Below are 17,409 nucleotides of genomic sequence, written 5' to 3'. Positions count from 1 at the left end.
AAGTCAATTTCTATTATAAGTGTCATATCAATGGTCTGGCTCAAAATCCATTGGATAGGATACCAGGAAATTAGAACCTGCCTGTACCTAAAATTAGGAGCTTTCAGACTATCAGCAGCAAACACATTCAAACCCACATTTTTTTTTTTTTTTTTAAATGAGAACTCAGTAGTTTGGAAATGCTATGGAAATGCATGTATTATCCAACAGAAGTATGCACACAAAATGACCACATGCCTGGTGTAATTCAGCTTATGGATAATGCATACTGATTTAAATGATTTAAATTAAAACAAAAAAAAAATGAAAAGACAAAAATGGCAAAACCAGTGCAAACTCTTTTCTGAGGAGTTTCAATTTTAATCTGTCAAGATTTTATCCATTTCCATAATTATCCTTGGGTGTAGGCATTAAATTGTTTTATCTCTCGCATTTTATTCCTTAGTTGCTTAGCGCAAGGAGACAACTTAGAGAAAATGATGATTAAGGTGTGGTAGCTAGGATTAGTTTTACTGAACCATGTCTTAAAAACAGTGTGAAACCAGTTAGTGATTTTATTACAGCTCTGGAAAGGGTCAATATAGGGAAGATTTCCACTTTCCCAGCAAAATACAGCAGAACTGAGTCTAAGAAAAGAGTTTTGAGATGCTGTAATTTAAACTGCATTATCTGTTTGCTTACTCCTGGAAACGGATCTTGCAAATTCATGATCTGAGGCCATCCAGGAAGAAGACCTTAAACCCATGTGAGTAAAGTCACAGTAACATAAACTACTCCTTATGATCAGCTACATTTTGAACAACTTTCCTGGAATAATGGTTTCCAAACTGTTAACGTAATCCCACTTCACTTCTGCTGAAGAGAAGTTTCCACTGCATTGTTACTAACCACTTCTGCTATACAGAAAATCTAACAAAAGGAAAAATGCAGCACACTGAACTTTATTAGAAGTAACGTATTCAGAACTCTGCAAACAAAATGTTAGAAGACTCAATACTTTTATTTTTATATAAAGATACAATTCATTTTATTTTTATTCTATAAAATCTAATTTACAAACAAGATACTTTTCTTCAATACGATACACATCTGAGTTTTTAAAAGTGATGAACACATTCAAGAAACCAACTGAAAGTGTGATTTCTAATAAAAGTCTGACACCTTTTAAGATTATTAAATAGAACGGACAAAAATAGTTATAAATGTTAAATCCCTATGGATTTCAGTTAGTCTCTCTGGTACTTATAGTAATATAAATCTAAAAAAATACTATGCTGGACTAGACAGTGAACAAGTTCTTTACATACACCCATCCAGTACCTTTATTCACAAACACATTGTACCTAACTAAATAATAACTAAAGAAATATTCATGTCAGAGGCAAATCCAGTTTCAAAAATCTGGGCCAAATCTTCTTCAACAGACACCATAAACACACAAGATTATTTTTCCCTTGCAATCTACAGGCACGCAGACTGTAATAGGAATTCCCTCCTGTGAGAGTGCATACACACCTCTTTGAAAATGAAGAAGTTGAGTAGAACCATTCCAAAGTTGTAAACAACCAACAGGAAACGTAACTGGAAGGGCTCTCTTGTCTTCATCCATTTGGGGCCCAGCCAAACAGTGAGGAGATAAACAGTGCTTATAGTCAGTGTTGGAAATGGAGACTGCATCAAGGGCCAGTCATCAACACGCTTGTCTGGGGAGGGTGAAGCAAACAGGAGTCAGAAGTCTGAACAAAATAAATTTCATCATCATTTTAGGCACTCCATTTGTTAAATATTATTTTCTCCCAGAATAGCTGCATCAGCTATTCATATCAGCTACATAAAAACACAACATGCTCATTCTTTCTAAGAAGTTAAGGAAAAATAATTAAAAAGAAAAAAAAAATCACATTACCTCCCAGAGAGATTCACTATGTCAAGCAAGCTCTACTGTCCAATTCTACAATCCAAAACAACAAAAAAACTGAATCAAGTGAGCCCACACTCAGCCCAACCCAGTCATACCCCCAAAAACCATTTTGCTTGCAACGGTCAGAGACTGCAGCAGCAACATAACCAAATATTCAACACCACTACAAATGGAAGAAACAGATTTGGCAAAATACTGATAAAATTAAAAGCTTTTGTTAATTTAAAACTAGGCATTAAAAAGCCTCCAATAGTTTTATACCAGCTGTATGATGCCAAACACCTATGCTATTTGATGTATGTCAGTATGATGTGTTTCAGACAAAACAGTAGCGACGTTAATGAAAAACTATGAGATAAAACAATTCAGAGGGATGGTCCCAGCATCTTTTTTTTTTTTTTTTTTTTTTTAAAGACAGTCTTCTCAAGTCACTCATTGGATCTAGAGTTACACATACTCTAGAGCCCAGAATTTGCTGTATTAAGTCCTGGATCTATAACAAGAAAGCACTCCTCCTTGCCTGAGGAACAAGTGACGCATAGTATTAGATGATGGTTCTGCTACACTGGAAGGATGGAAGACTATAGCAACATTTCCTTACTCAGTGTATCATTCTGCCCATGGTATGAAGGCTTTATCTATTGCTATAACTTGAGATTAAAGTAGCTATTCCATAACTAGCAAGCCTGCAGTCCCCCAGGTCGGTGCAGCAGAAGGGCAGGAGGTGCTCCAGGCAGGCAGCAGCAGTTCCCCTGCGGCCTGTGGAGAGGCCCCTGGTGGAGCAGGCTGTCCCCCTGCAGCCCATGGGTCCCACATGGAGCAGATCTCCACGCTGCAGCCCCCCCATGGGTGGAGGAGCCCCCGGTGGAGCAGGTGGATGTGGCCTGGAGGAGGCTGCGGCCCATGGAGAGCCCCCGCAGGAGCAGGCCCCGGGCCGGAGCTGCAGCCCGTGGAGAGGAGCCCACGCAGGAGCAGGGGTCTGGGGGGAGCTGCCGCCCGTGGGGGACCTGTGCTGGAGCAGTTTGCTCCTGGGGGATGGATGGACCCTGTGGGACGGAGCCGTGTGGGAGCAGTGCTTGAGGAGCTGCTGCCTGTGGGCAGCCCCCACAGGCTCAACTGGGGAAGGACGGCATCCATGGGAGGGACCCCATGGGGAGCAGGGGCATGAGGTGATCCATGAAGTTTGCCATGAGGTAAGCACAGAACAGCACTGCCCTTCCTCCTTCCCTACCTCTTTCTCATTGCCCTGATTGCTGTTAAGACTGTGAATTTAGAACCTTATTTTAGGAGCAGATTTCACGAGACCTCCCGTATTTCTAATAAATCTCACATCCTGCGTTCTACAGAAAGACAGCCTGCCTCACACTGACTCACCTTGCTTCCTGTTGATTTTACAATACTTAACCTGCAAACAAGATGCCATCAGGCCTAAGAAGAAGTGGAAAAGAAATAAAAAACAGTCTAGCTGCTTCCATTATGACTTAATAGCATAAGCAAAAAAACAAGAGAGAGGCCGTGCCCTCCTCACGTGTGGAAACCTGGCTGTGGAAACGCAGGCAGTGAAACAGAACTGAAGGAAATGAGAAAAGTCACCTTTTACTCTTCAGCAGGTCCCCGAGACGGATACTTCCATTACAATATAACACACTGTGCATAAAACATGAGGACAACTGCTGTACAGCACAGCACAGAGTACCGAGCCACAGAAGAGCTGCCCCATTTTCCAGACTCACGGACTACTACGTACAGAAATGGAAATCGCACTGCTGCACCGCAATTAGCGCACAGCCCTCTCCCTTATGCTTCTGTTTCCACTTGCTTGGCCAATCGCTCAACAAATCTGAACTTAAAAATAACAGGTAGCACCACTTAAAAGGACAAAAGCACAGGAAGAGATCCTTGTCTTCCACTCGGTGTAAAACAGTGGGCAGAGATTCATCTCTGCCGAGCAAGAACAAAGGCGTCACTTCTTAATTAAGAGGCAGCTCTGGCAAAAGCCAACACATGACATGCTTTAATCAGACCTGCATCTCGTTTCAGACACTGCAGTGCACAAGGTGTTAAGGGCAAGGAAAGCAAGAGGACTGGTTGCCTTCCTGGCCTCTTTGCACTGCGTAAGCAATATGAAAAGGTAGGGACACAGTCATGAACCCGGCTTCTATTTTCTAGCCTAGTGCTTTGTGGGGTCCTGACTGCTAAATCAACAATACGAGAGACGTGAAACTGGAAGGAGATTTAAATTCTACCCAAGAGATTAATATTAACATCCACTGCTGAAAACAGGAAAGCGTGACCTATTTCAGATGTCTTTGTGTGTCAGGAGACAAAGATTTCACTTATAGGTGAAAGGACAGAGAAGGGAACAATTTTTATTTTATTTATTTATTTATTTATTTTGAATGAAAGCTCTCTTGCAAATGGGCTTCTTCTGGTGCTTCATCAGAACTGTCAGCAGTTATTTCACCTGTTTTCCTGGAGAATGCCAAAAGAAATATTTAGTTCTCTCTCTCACCATCAGAACAGCTGACACTACACTTCTGTACCTGTGTGGTAGTCTCAGGCTGTTCCCTTCCCTCTGTGCAGGGTTTCTGGCCCGTGACCCACTACAGCTCAGACACTAGCCTCCTCAATGTACCTGCATGGAAAGCACAGCTCACTGATATGGGCTGCACACCTCCCTGCCCAGGGAATCCACCTGACTGGCATTTTGGTGACTGTAATAACTAGTAGGGATAATTATAACATTTTGAACATGAAACACCCGTATGACTACCGTAGGCTTGAGCATTCCCTCTGAATTCAGTTCTGGAGTGTAACCTGATCAATCAAAACAGAAGCATCACATTTTTTTAAGGGCATTTAGGAGACCCTGCATCTGATTACCTTCCACTAATACAGTGAAATCAGAAAACATGGAAGTATTCATCCTAGAGGCTGCGAGATTTGGGAAAAAAAATGCACACACACACACACAAATCATTTATTATGAGATCCTGCCTGGACAATACAAAGTAACTTGCTAAGTTTTAGATCAGTTCGGTACATCATTCCTGTTGCACAGAGGGTATTACAAAAATGACTTACTGTCAGCTACGGGGTAAGCCTGCTGTTCCACACAGAAAACACACGGTTACACGTGCACCCTTGTTCCAATTTGCTTTTCAGGGAAGCGAGCAACTCTTTCAAACCAAGACAAATTAAGACAACCAATTAAGTGACAAGCCCTCCAAGCCACTCAAAAGAATAACTAAAAACAAACAAACAAATAAACAAAAAAAAAACAACGCACAAACAAAAAAAACCCTTGTTTTCACAAAAACAGTGGAATTTTGTGTACTATTATTCACTGGTGCTGATGGCCACAAATGGTTTCTGCAAATGACAAGAGAACTGCGACAGCTTAAGGGGACGTGTAAGTGTATTAAACCCTGCATTATTTTATATACCATAAGTGCATCGTTATCTGAAAAACAAAATAAGAATGAAATAAAAAGGCCATCTCCCCGAATTAAAAGTATCCCTCCAATGCTTTGAAGCAAAACGCCCAGTGCCTTCACCTGATTAGAATTGACAGAGAGTGCCTGAATCTTGCAGGGGATTAATGCGTTTGTCTTTCAAAGCCTAAGACCCAGATTCTAATTCGCTCACAAAATGATTGTTGTCATGGCACAGCCTGCAGTACAGGGCTGTTTTGGAAGGTGGCACACGTTTTGGACCACACATGTAAAGCAGCACCCAATTGTAAGGCAAATTCAAGGTAAATTAAGGTGTCTTTCAGTGGCAGAGTCCCAGCAGGAACACGTTATGTAAGGCAAGAACATGAAATCTTTGCACACACAAGATCTGCCTGTCGTTTTGTGTATCTACATTTTTGAGTCTCACATTGCAAAGCCAGACAAGAAGCAGAAGAACATACAAATTTGGAATTGCCCCAAGGCACCTAATCTTGCAGGATTTAATTTTTTAATTATGTGGGGCAATTAATGGGAAATATATACAAGAAGTGCTCCAATTTCTTCCTCCGGTGCAAGGGCAAGAGTAGAACGAGTGAAAAGGAATAAATATCCTTGGTAACGTCCAAAGAGGACACAATGAAGCCCTGTTAAAATATGGAAGGCAAAAGATGATGATCTTCAATACGTAAGACTGCACTGATAGTGATCTAGAATGAAAATCATTAGAAACTTCTTTGAAGCTCACTGTGTTTTTATATGCAAATGCTTCTGGTATAGGTGATTCAGCATTTCCTTGCCAATAGGCAGGAGTTTAGATGGTTACATTCTCGGTTTATTACTGAGCCTACAATCTTTTTTTTTTTTTTTTCCTTTTATCAAGAAGTAAATTTTAAAAAATGAGCAAAAAAATGCATCAGACATTCATCGGGAGAAATCCTGAACTGGTGCAATGATGACTACCTCTGCATTTAATATCAGCTTTAAAAGAAATTAACTGAAATACATGAATTCGAAATTCCATGCATTCACATTTGGTTTACAAAAATAATTTTTAAAAATCCATGCAAGTTTTCAGCTGAACAACACACACACTCGTTAGCTATAAGGTCGCTACTCACTAATTTATCTGGAGAGCCTTTCAAAGTTATTAATAGCTATTGATACTATTCTCAGCGCAAAGACACTTAGAGTGCCAATCCAGCACACCCATCTGTCCAATTACATTTGTCAGGACACTGCAGAAGTGGCGGTGACTGCTTAAAAGTGGTTCTCAGCAGTGAGAGTTCTCCACAGAGCTGTTTATTTTAAACAAGCAGCCCCCCCCGAAGCCCAGTCGCAACTTTAAGAGAGATTTCCTTAAAAAAGCAGGATTTAAATTCTGCAGTGTAAGGAAGGCAAACCAGCAGTATCTAATTACTGTCCTACAAACTACACCATTTTATTAATCAAGCTATTTTGCTTCTCTTGTTAGCTCCAGGAGCACTACACTTGAGAGGTATCACAAAACGAAGACATGCATCATGTAAGAAAACACGTGAGAAACAACTCTGTGCATCTTGTAACTAAACATCTACAAAGCTTTTCTATTTCTTCACAGTATTTTAGTGTTCTGCTCCGTTTTTTCTTTCTGGTTAGCAGTTAATATCCCATACAGTTTATTTCTCTATTTGTGGGACTGAGCCAGGATGTGTAGCACAAATGCAAAAAATTACAGGCGAATAGAACTTCACTGCAGCTCTCCAGCCACTGCAGACTAGGTCAGCTGAAACTCAAGTAAGCATCTATGTGGTTAGGCCCTAAGCTTTTAAATTAAATGGAGCAAGGTGTCTGAATCACTTAGCAGTACACTCACCGCTACTGGCTGTAGAGATTCCAAGAGGAGGAGGAGGAGAACAAAAAACAACAAAACCAAACCCACACACCCCAGTCTGCCACAAACCAAACCCTCAGAGCATACAGATATAACCTCGCAGGTCTTTTCCAACCTTACTGATTCTATATGATACAGGGAACAGCCAAAGCTGCAGATGTGAGCTTTAAAATGGCACACAGCTAGGGCTGCAGGCTCTCAGAGAAGTACCCGAATCTAATACCAACAGAACTAAAAGTCTCCTCTTAATTTATTACAGCTTTAATAGAGCATCCGTGCGGCTTGAAATGAATCATTCTTTTAAAAGTTCTCCAACACTTGAATTAACTTGTTTATTTTAATACTGATTATTCATTGCACGTATTGCACTCCAGTCCCCAGCCTTCTTTACGGGAAATGCCACGATAAAGGACTGAAGCCAGTGCCCAAACAGGACTCCTGCAGCCTGTCTGAATCAGCAAGCAGTCTGTACAGGCTCTGAGGAGGGACAGTGCAGGCAAGCAGAAGGACTGGGACACGAGAAGTATCCAGTCCCTGCTTATTTCTCACCCTTTATCTCACCCATCACACTTGGCAATGCCTGCAGTTTTGGGGCACTACAGGTATTCCTTAGGAGGCTGGCAGCATCAAAGACACCTGTGCTTGACACAGCAACATAGTACAATCCACAGGACAGAGGCCAATAGCCCTCCCTTAACTCACTTGTGTTTTAGCCAAGTTATCTCCCTCAGAAGAGTTTCTTTTCACCACCCAGTAAGTATTTCCAGAAGCAGTGAATCCAGCAGGACACTAATGCTGTAAAATGTTAATTACACCCACTGCATAAATTTGCTCCCTGAGTCCGAAGGCACTGAAATTAAACATTAAGCAGCCAATTAATCACACTTTTCTCTGGTAGGCTGATGACTCACCTGTTATCATTTCCCCCCCTCTCCCCCTCATTTGGGTGCTTTTAAGCAGCTGTCACTCACTGGTTTTGTTCACTTCGAGGTGTATCTTGCAATCCTTTCATCATTTTCATCTCCAGATCACCTCCAAACATTTAAGTTCACCTGTTTGACAGGGGACACCACGTCCTGCACCAGCCTGCCACTTTCCCTCTCAGGAGAATTCAGTACTAGGGCTACTGGCAAAGCCACGGATCACATGTGCACGATGCTGTACAGACCACGGCTCCAACAAGGCAGCAGGACCCCATTTAAGTGGCTTTTTGGCACAGAACAGTATGAAATGGTTGCATTTGCTTTGATCTTGGAGAATGAACAGGCATATCTGAATCAAGTATTTTGTCTATGCTCAAGCTTTAACCAGCTCATTTGTTCGGGCTGAGATGCATCAAAATTTCGTGGCAAAGCCGTTTTAGTGTTTTAGTTTGCTGTTTCATAGCTTGTTAAGATGCAAGAATGAGTAACAATAAAATGAAATTCTCACGCACAACAAATAATGAAAGCCCTTACTCTGAAACAAAACAAGGACAACCCCCCCCAGACAAAAACAAAGCAATTAAAAAGTTTGCAGACGAAGCTGTACCAATCCTGTTCCCTGTACCAATCCTGTCCCATCCAGAAATGAGAGGTGCCTGCCCCAAACCAAAAGGGCTACAGCCAGGACTGACAGGTACTGCCTACAACCACCTGTGGCTTTGCCTTTACTGTTGTGGCTTTGTAATTGACTATTTAGCTTTATACAAAGCTATACACAGCAACACGTGGACCTAGCGTAAAACCAAAACACCACACAGCTATGAAGAACGTCTCCTGCAGCTACTAAACACCTGTGTAATATGCGTGTATTTCATAAACTCCCATTAAAGTAACAGGGATGCCTAATCCCAATTTGTTGTTAAAAGGTCAGGTGCATTGTAACAAGCATTTCAGCCTTCTTGGGACTCCCGTAATTCAGCCACTAATATTATATTATCTTTCAAGCCTGTACACAGCAATTACAGGATTCGCTTGTCTCAAGACAAGGATAATAACGAAATCAAGCTCAGAAATATCAATTTACTATCAACTCCCAGGATTTTCAACTCTAAGAGACTGCCTTACTCAAACTACTTTTGACTTACCTTCTCTGCTGATTACGATTATTTGTGGGGACAGCACAAACACTCCGCCTCAAGGAATAACAGAAACACAAACCTTGCTGAAGCTTACACAAGACGTGCAAGATTATAAGCCCTCAAGGCATGGTGTAGCCTTTTGTTTGTCAAATCCGACTTTTCCAAACACCACCAAAGCCAGACGGGTGCCCAGTGCAGTGATACCTGTGTGTCTTTTCTTAAATGTTACAAGTTACAGAGCATTCAGATGCGAAAAGAAAAAAGAAGCCAAACAAAAAACACAGGCTGCAATTTTAGGAACTAGGTCCAGAGCCCTGAGACCAAGTCCACATCTCTGTACTCCTATGGAAATACCATATAATGGGGATGACCACAGAATATTTTTTGTCCATAGACAGATTTTCATCAAATTCCCTCAGCCAGAAGCTAGCACCCTCGTGAAATGTAAAGGATTATTAATAGCCGTTTATTAAAATCTCCACTTATCCACTGCAGAGAGATGTTACACACTCAGCACTCGCAGGGCACGGAGGCAGCACGGAAATACCTTGGCGAGGTGCGAACGCAGCAGAAGGACAGCAGTGCTTAACCACACAGCGAGGGCAAACAACCCACCTTGTGGCCCTCAAAATACAGGATGATTTGGGACTGCAGATCAATATTTAGAGACACCGAGGTGCACTGACCGGAGAATACCAGAGAATATTTGCGAGGAGCTGCACATGAATCCCTCTGAGAAACTGCCTGCTTTGCCTGCTTTTATTTTCCTGTTTGCAGCAGCACGAGGATGCTGCTGCCCAGCTTTGTTTTACAGAAGGATGAACAAGGTCAAAAGCTTGTTTTGAATAAACCTACAAGAGGAGTTACTGAGATGTATTAGCTCTTATCTTCCAAGCTGAGGGGCAGAAGCAAAGCTTCCAGTAGCGAGGTACAGTAGGTCTTCTGTTAGGCTAAGACAAGGACATCAGTCTCCAAAGAAAAATAACACTGCAAACCAGAATTTGTTTCTTCAGCATGCCTTTGGTATCAGCAAGAATGGCAAATCTGGGAAAAAAAGTCTTCAGATGTTGTTTTTCAGAACACAAATGGAACAAAGAAGAGGTCCCGTACCCAAAGATGGCCAGAACAATCACGAACACCTGAACCTTTCCCCAGGAATACCAGGAACAACATCAATCTGGCTGCTAGATAACGCTGTATCCAAACCACCACTGCAACGGAGCCTCTGCTTCTACGGTTGTGTTACCTCTCATGGCAGCACACAGCCCCCAGACCTGAGCTTCCTAATGGTTTCTGAAATAGTTTCTCACTCTTGATCAAAAATTCATAGATGACAAACTGTGAGTAGACAAACCAAAGATCTGGACTTGGTCTCAGAGCACTTTGGGGCACTCTGGGTGTAAGTATTTCTATTGAACACATCTGTTCCAGTAAGCTACTAAATGCAGAATGCAAACCCAGGAAATATGGTTACACAGCCTCCTATTTGCAGCCCAGGTATTTAACTTAGCACCTGTGCTTCCTTTTTTTTAATTCCCCTCTACAGCGGTACCTTAAACCCTTTAAAAAGAAGGTATTACAATAATACAGGAATGGAAGGACATCAAATTGTGTCTAAAGGAATAAGACTCACTGGCCCACCTGACAGGTGAAAGGAATGGGCTACAGGCACCCTCTTCCAGCAATATTCTAGGAGCATTTAGAAAGTGTTTGCTATAACTAGCAGAGGCAAATGATTTACAGCCATGGAAAAGAAAAAACATAAGAAGATACCATGGTCAATCGCAACATCTGAAGCAAAATGTGTACAAGAGATAGTAAAAGACTTCTGAGAGACTGCGGAAAGAGGTGAGAGGAAAAGGAAAATGAGACGGGAATAAACCAAGTCGTCTGAACACGAGGGGATGCTGCCGCGGAGGAGCGTGTGTGGGAGGTGGATGGATGAGAGGGGCCAGCGGGAGTCTCACGGGACGAGCAGGCAGCACCACAGAGCAGAGAGCTCTCCAGGGCAGGAGCGAAGGATCCAGCCACATACCTGGAGAAAGGAGCTGAGCGGCAGGCACACCAGTGAGTTACTCTGACAGAACCAGGAGCAGTTCGTGCCCCGGGCACGCCGTTATCTTGCAACAACCACAAGCCGAATTGGGGCGGCATAATCCCCCTCACCTCCTGTAACAGCAAGGTAGACTACCTCGTGTTTATCTTGAAGCCAAGCACACCACACGGAGCTAATACGAAGCACATGGTGTGCTCAGTCTGCCTCTGGGCCTGCCCTGCAGACACTTATTGCCTTACCTCTGCCTTGGCTGCGGTCCTCAACCCCCCCCCAGGGCTGCCACAAGCCCTCAGCAGGCCTGAACTTCGCACCCGCCCACATTTACATCCTTAAAATGCCACAAGACCTCGAAGGCCTTACGCTCAGAAGCACTCCAGGCCTGACGAAGCTAAGCAGAGCTGTACCCGTGATCCACACCTCAGATCCAGAAACCACCTACCCCCACCCACACCTTCCTAGACTCAGGCACAAAACAGAAGCGAGTCCCTCTTGGAGTGCTGTGGTAGCTTCAACTTTGGTTTAAAATACAGCCCACCTTCGGGCCACTCACGTTTAACCCCATTTATCCCAGCTCTGAAGCTCTTCAGCACACACCCCCACCTTTCCCCCCTTATTCTTGCACCCTAGCAAGTTCTTCCCAAGGTTTTCTCAACGCCTGCTTGCAGCCTTTTCAGTCATCCACCTTTCATCCAAGTGCTCCCTTAATCCTTCCCATGTGAACCCAGTAACTCCAGGAACCTGCCTGGACTGGCAAAAAGCAGAGTCCTGCCTCACCCACGGCTCACGGCTCCTGGTCTACAAGCCCTTAAAAGGCACCACAAACCACATTTCCCACCTCTTCCTCTGCTGGTTGTCCTTAAGTTTCCTTTGCCAGCCTCTCGTGGTTACACAGGACAGTTTAATACAACCTCTTCTGGACTGCCACAGCTTTACCCATTGCCCTGCTACATCCCCTCACTACTGGCACGTAGCTTCAGCTGGGAAACGGGATCTGCCAAGATCTCCACAACAGTAATTTACCGTCTGCTGCAATTTTATATATCCAGTCGTTTGGATCAGCTGCAGTGGGTGCTACGGTCATGCAGTCAGCGTGGTTAAATCATGTAAAAGGCAGTTTCCCCAACCTTTTCCAAGGAAACTGCTTTAATAGTGTCCATAACATCTTACTTCCTTTAAAGATTTCGAGACATGGTATCTACACATGAGAAGGGATCTTCTTCTCCTACCCAGTTTTCACGACAGGATCATCCCTTCCTCTTTCCATCTCGTCCATGCCTTTCATTTTGCTTCACGAATTTGCTAACGAATGTTCAAAGACAAGTTTGTAGCACTCTTTCTGAAGGTGCTGAAGGCTTTTTTTCTCGTTTCATCCCTTTGCTGGAGCTGAGAGTTGCAGGCTACCTACAACTCCTCCTTCCTCCTTTAGGAAAGGGATGTCTGTCACCTGCACCTCAGCTTGGTGGTGGCTCTCACGGTGTCAGCTTTGCTTCTGGCTACGTCCTCAGGCCCAGCTCTTGAAGCTTGGTGATCCAAGATCTCCACACCGAGACCTCCACTCCAGGAACGCACCTTTCAGAAATACATTTCCACTAGCTGTCGTTTGAGGTCTGCAAGCTGATATCTTCTGATGATGAAGTGTGGGTAGAACATCCCCCAAACACCCAGCACGTTATCTCTGATACCAATAGCTGGCTCCTCTACACCAAGGATGCTTATTGAAATACACTAAGCAAATCGGGATGCTCCCAGTCCTTGGTGTGGTTGGCAGTACGCTCACATGTTTTAGCCTTTAACATTTACTTCTGCAATCAATTTCTCTCTCTCCATCTTCGGCTTCTGAAGATTTTTCATCGGGATACTTCTGGCTTCCAGCTTTTGGCACAAATCTCCCACCGCGACGAGGCAGCTCACATAATCCCACTGTCTGCCAACCACACCAGCCGCCTTTCCCCAGGTATAAAAATCCAGGATCCTCTGGCCATAGTCGGTTTCTCCACAGTGAAAAGTGCTGTTCCAAAGCAGTCCCACGTGGCCAGGGACAGCCCTGCCTGCTTTTAACTTTGAGCTCCAAAAACAACCATTCTCACCCAGAGTCCATAAATCCTGTTTCTTCAGCTCGATACATCCACAGTAGTTCCTCTGTCTTTTGGACAAAGGGTTTCACACAGCTCCCTTTCGGGCAGTCTCCTCCCTAAATGTCTCCTCCCTAAATGTCAGGGGTCTCTTCACCCACGTTTTGCAGATGTCCACGTTCTGGGCTTTGTCCTGAGTTATTCACCTTAATAGTTCTCCTGGACTCAGCCTGGAACCTCCCTCTAAGTCATTTGCTCACTCATCTAATCATACCCTTAATCCTTCCTGCCCAGGTCTAACCCCAACCAGCGAGCTGAGCCGAAAGAAAGATGCCCTGCCCCATCCATCACACGTTACTGGTCCCATGCCCTTGCCCATAATGGCACAGAATTTCCTAGATCATCTTTCCTGATGAGAATTGTTCCCCCAACCACCTTTTTTTGCCTCTTGATAACTGCCAAAGCCACGTTTTTGCCCTTTCGACCTCTCTGTGAAGTTTATGGCTTCCCAACCCATCCTCAGCCTTCTCAGGCACATACACAGTGACGATGGATTTCAGGCTTTCATGACAGGCGTCTTAAAAGGCAGTCAAGGAAGGAGAGGAGAGGGGGAAAAAAAAAGTATTTCAAACAAATTAACAGAGAAAAACACATATTAAGCCTCGCTAAGGCTGAACACATATATTAATGATATATATGGGGAAAAAAGAATATTGCTAGCATTTCCAAATGCAAGGCTGAAGAAACTGACCACAGTAAAACAAACAAACAGCATCTGCTTTGGACAGCAGGCTTAGTATTAAAAGTTGTGACATCATTCAAAAAAAATCCAGTTAGGCTTATCATATATTGAGCCTTTTGGGGTTCTTTCTGACCTCAGAAAGGGTTGGTTGCTTTTTAAATGTCATAAAGCAAAGGAGGAAAGACCAAGTCTTTACCGCATAAAAATAAAGAGGCACAAGACTGCGCGGGACACTCTGGCACAGTCGCATGCCGTCCCATCACAGGAGCGTGGGATAACAGACAAAAAGTCCTGCTGGCAGGACAATCCAGCTGCACGTCGACAACGGGGCTGAGGACAGACCTGGGCATCCAACAGAAAATGGAAGCATAATCTGGGGAATAAATAACTTTGGTTTTATATGAATGGGAAGTTTTTGTGTAGGAGTAGTAGTGGGAATAAAATTTCTTCACATTTTATTGTGTAATTTTGCTGTGTAGTAGTGTTTCAGTATGATTTATTGTGTAATGGTATTGCACGGCATCATTGGTTGAGCAACTCTGCTGCGTGGTATAGTTTTTTATTTAATGATATTGAAAGTTGGGCAATGGTCTTGCATGCCATAATTTGTGTTGTCTGTTGAGCAACATCACTGCTGTTCCTGACACAAAGGTGAATTGCATGGATTCACACAACAGTGCCAAATTCATGATTTTAACATACATTTGCTCAAAGATGACAAATAGAGACAACGTCTTGTTCTGAATGAAGACACGTGCAGGAAAGCTGCAAACTGAGCAAGCATCAAAGAGGAACTTTGGGCATTAAAATACAATTTTATTACACAGTAGTGCAGCATTGCCTCATAATGGCACTTTCTTATCTGGAGCTACATTGTAGCTACCTTGTGTGGATACTGCCTTTCATATACCCATCCCTGACCCTAAGAACTACAGGAGGACCTCGTTTCTACACAAGGCTGGGCACAAACAAGAATGGTGACACGAGTAGGATGTGACTTAGCCTCTGTCCAAAACCGTCCTTGCAGGGAGACACTGAAATTCGGAACCTGAAACTCTCAGCACCTTACGCAAAAGGTGATTGATGCACTCCATAGCGGAACCCCACATTAACAGCAACACCACTGAACTTGGATCAATCATTTAGCACAGGATTAGCGAGGACTTGGGCATATTCTAGATACCATCACAGTGGCATCCTAACACTGCTTAAGGCTCTCCAAAGCAGTGCAAGAGGAAGCAAAAGTTCACTGGATGGATAGATTTAATGTGAGTTACTTATCTTTACATTCCGTACATAAAGGAATCCCTCCTTCTTGGATTTTTTTTGTTAGTTTTGTTTTTGTTTATTTTGGGGGGGGGGGTAGGTTTTTTGGGGTGTTGTGTTTTTTTTTTTTGGTTTTTTTTTTTTGGGGGGGGGGGGCATTTTTGCTGACAACAAATGTAATCTGCAGCTGAACTTAAATAACACATTTGAAGTTCAGAAAACAGATCAGAACTCGAAATCCTTTTTCAGACAAAGCAAGTAATCTGTAAGGACGTCAGCTTGGTACCCACACCTATTTCTATGCCCATCCGAAACTGCAGCTGCCTGGCTGAGCAGCATCCCTCCTGCATTACCCGGGAAGCTCGGAGCAGGTGGCTGCAGCACGAGGCAGGGCGAGCAGGCGCTGGCAGATTACCCGTAGTGCTGCTGCAAGCATTTTCGTTTCATCTTACAGCCCGGCAGGCTGCACAGAGCGAAGGAGAGCGATGCACGTAGGCTTAGCAATCTTTAAAATACGGCAAAACCCAGAGGATAGCCGGGAAGGCTTTCCATGATAAAAAATAAAATAAAAATAAAGTGAGCCCCTCCATCTATGAGATAAGATTAATTCCTTATCTGGCAGATGGCAGAACGGAGGGGGGCGGAAAAGCCAGGGCTGCTGGTGCAGCAGCGAGCTCCCAGCCTGCATCCAGGCCCCACGTTTTTGGGTATCGGGCTGCCACAAGACACCTCGGTGGCCGTGCTCACTCCAGCGTGCTCCGTGCACGCCCAGGTTGGAAGGAAACAGCCCGGATCGTGGCACAGCCGGCTGGAAAGCGACGGAAAGCGCCTGGCTTGCTGCCACCGGCTCCACATCCCGGGACCATTTTCTCCTCCTTCAGCATCCTCCGTGCCGGGTGTCAGCGCGCAGCGAGCCCGGGGGACGTCAGAGCGAGCCCCCTCGCACTCAATATTGCACATTTAACATTATTTAACGTTATCTAACATTATTTAAGGCCGCCCCACCCGCACCGCCGCCCGCAGCCAGCTCGCCCGGCCTCCACCATTTGCCAAACGCCGCTGCCAGCGGGCTCGGGGCCCGGCTCGCCGCAACTAGCCGGCTGCCCACCGGCTGTGGCGACCGAGGGGAGCCGGGGGAGGCTGCGGGGACACGGCTGTGAAGCGGGGAAAGGCGGCACCCCCCGTGTGGGGGTCCTCCCGGTGCCCCCCACACAGCGAGGAGCAGTGCCCCCTCCCCGGCCCGCCCGCCCTCCCGCCGTCGCCTTGGCAACGGAGCCATTTTGAGCGCGGCGCCGCTGCCCCCGCGGGCGGGGGGCGCCGGGCGCGGTGATGGCGGCGGGGCTCGGGGGGGCGGCCGGTGCCCGGTGCCCGGCTCCCGGTGGCCGGCGGCGTTACCTCGGATGCTCCAGGTCCAGCGGTAGAACTCGAGGGTGTCGTTCAGCACGCTGGACACGAGGCCGGCGGCGCGGGGGGGCTCGGCGGCAGCGGCACCCATGGCGAGCAGCGGAGCCGGCAGCACCTCTCTCGGTTGCGTGCGTCCGTGGCTCTGCGCCGGGGCTGCGGCGGCCGCTGCCCTTGTAGAGCCGGGGATGTGATTTAAATCTCTATCTCTCGGTATCTTCCCTCCAGACTCCGCCTCGCTCCCGTCAGCGGCTCCCGCGCCCCGCGGGCAGGGAGGAGGGCGAGGAGGCGGCCGGCGGGCGGCGGGGGGGGGGCTGGCGGCGGGCGCAGGCGCGGGGCCGGCCCCGGCGGCTGAGGGGAGCAGGTGCAGGCCGAGGGGAAGCCTGCTCTTGCCTTTTATTTTATCGTCTAAATAAAATTTTTTAACAGAATTGGGAATAAATCCTTCAGTCTCCTGTTGTTTTTTTCTCTCCCGTGGCCTTCCCGCGCCGCGCGGTGAGGCGCTCGCTTCGCCTCAGGTGTTCACCTGTTCGCCTCGCCTCAGGTCGTCCCTACTGAGGCGGC

At 45.5% G+C, this 17,409-nt stretch overlaps 1 protein-coding gene across 1 annotated transcript in view; it reads right to left on the bottom strand.

The window, feature by feature from the left end:
- ELOVL4 (ELOVL fatty acid elongase 4) overlaps nt 1-16,939 on the bottom strand; it is a gene marked incomplete at both ends in the record, with an annotated part of 28,456 nt that extends 11,517 nt beyond the window's left edge. Inside the window, 2 exons of the mRNA XM_084283282.1 lie at nt 1,516-1,703; nt 16,840-16,939. Of these exons, the coding sequence (XP_084139408.1) occupies nt 1,516-1,703; nt 16,840-16,939 (288 nt within the window). The remainder of the gene's footprint in view (nt 1-1,515; nt 1,704-16,839) is intronic.
- Between the last annotated feature and the right edge of the window lie 470 nt (nt 16,940-17,409).

Source organism: Netta rufina (assembly GCF_964035555.1).
Source record: "Netta rufina genome assembly, chromosome: 3".
NCBI lineage: Eukaryota > Metazoa > Chordata > Aves > Anseriformes > Anatidae > Netta > Netta rufina.
The sequence above is the reverse complement of the archived record's forward strand: the minus strand, read 5'-3'. Positions and strand labels throughout refer to the sequence as shown.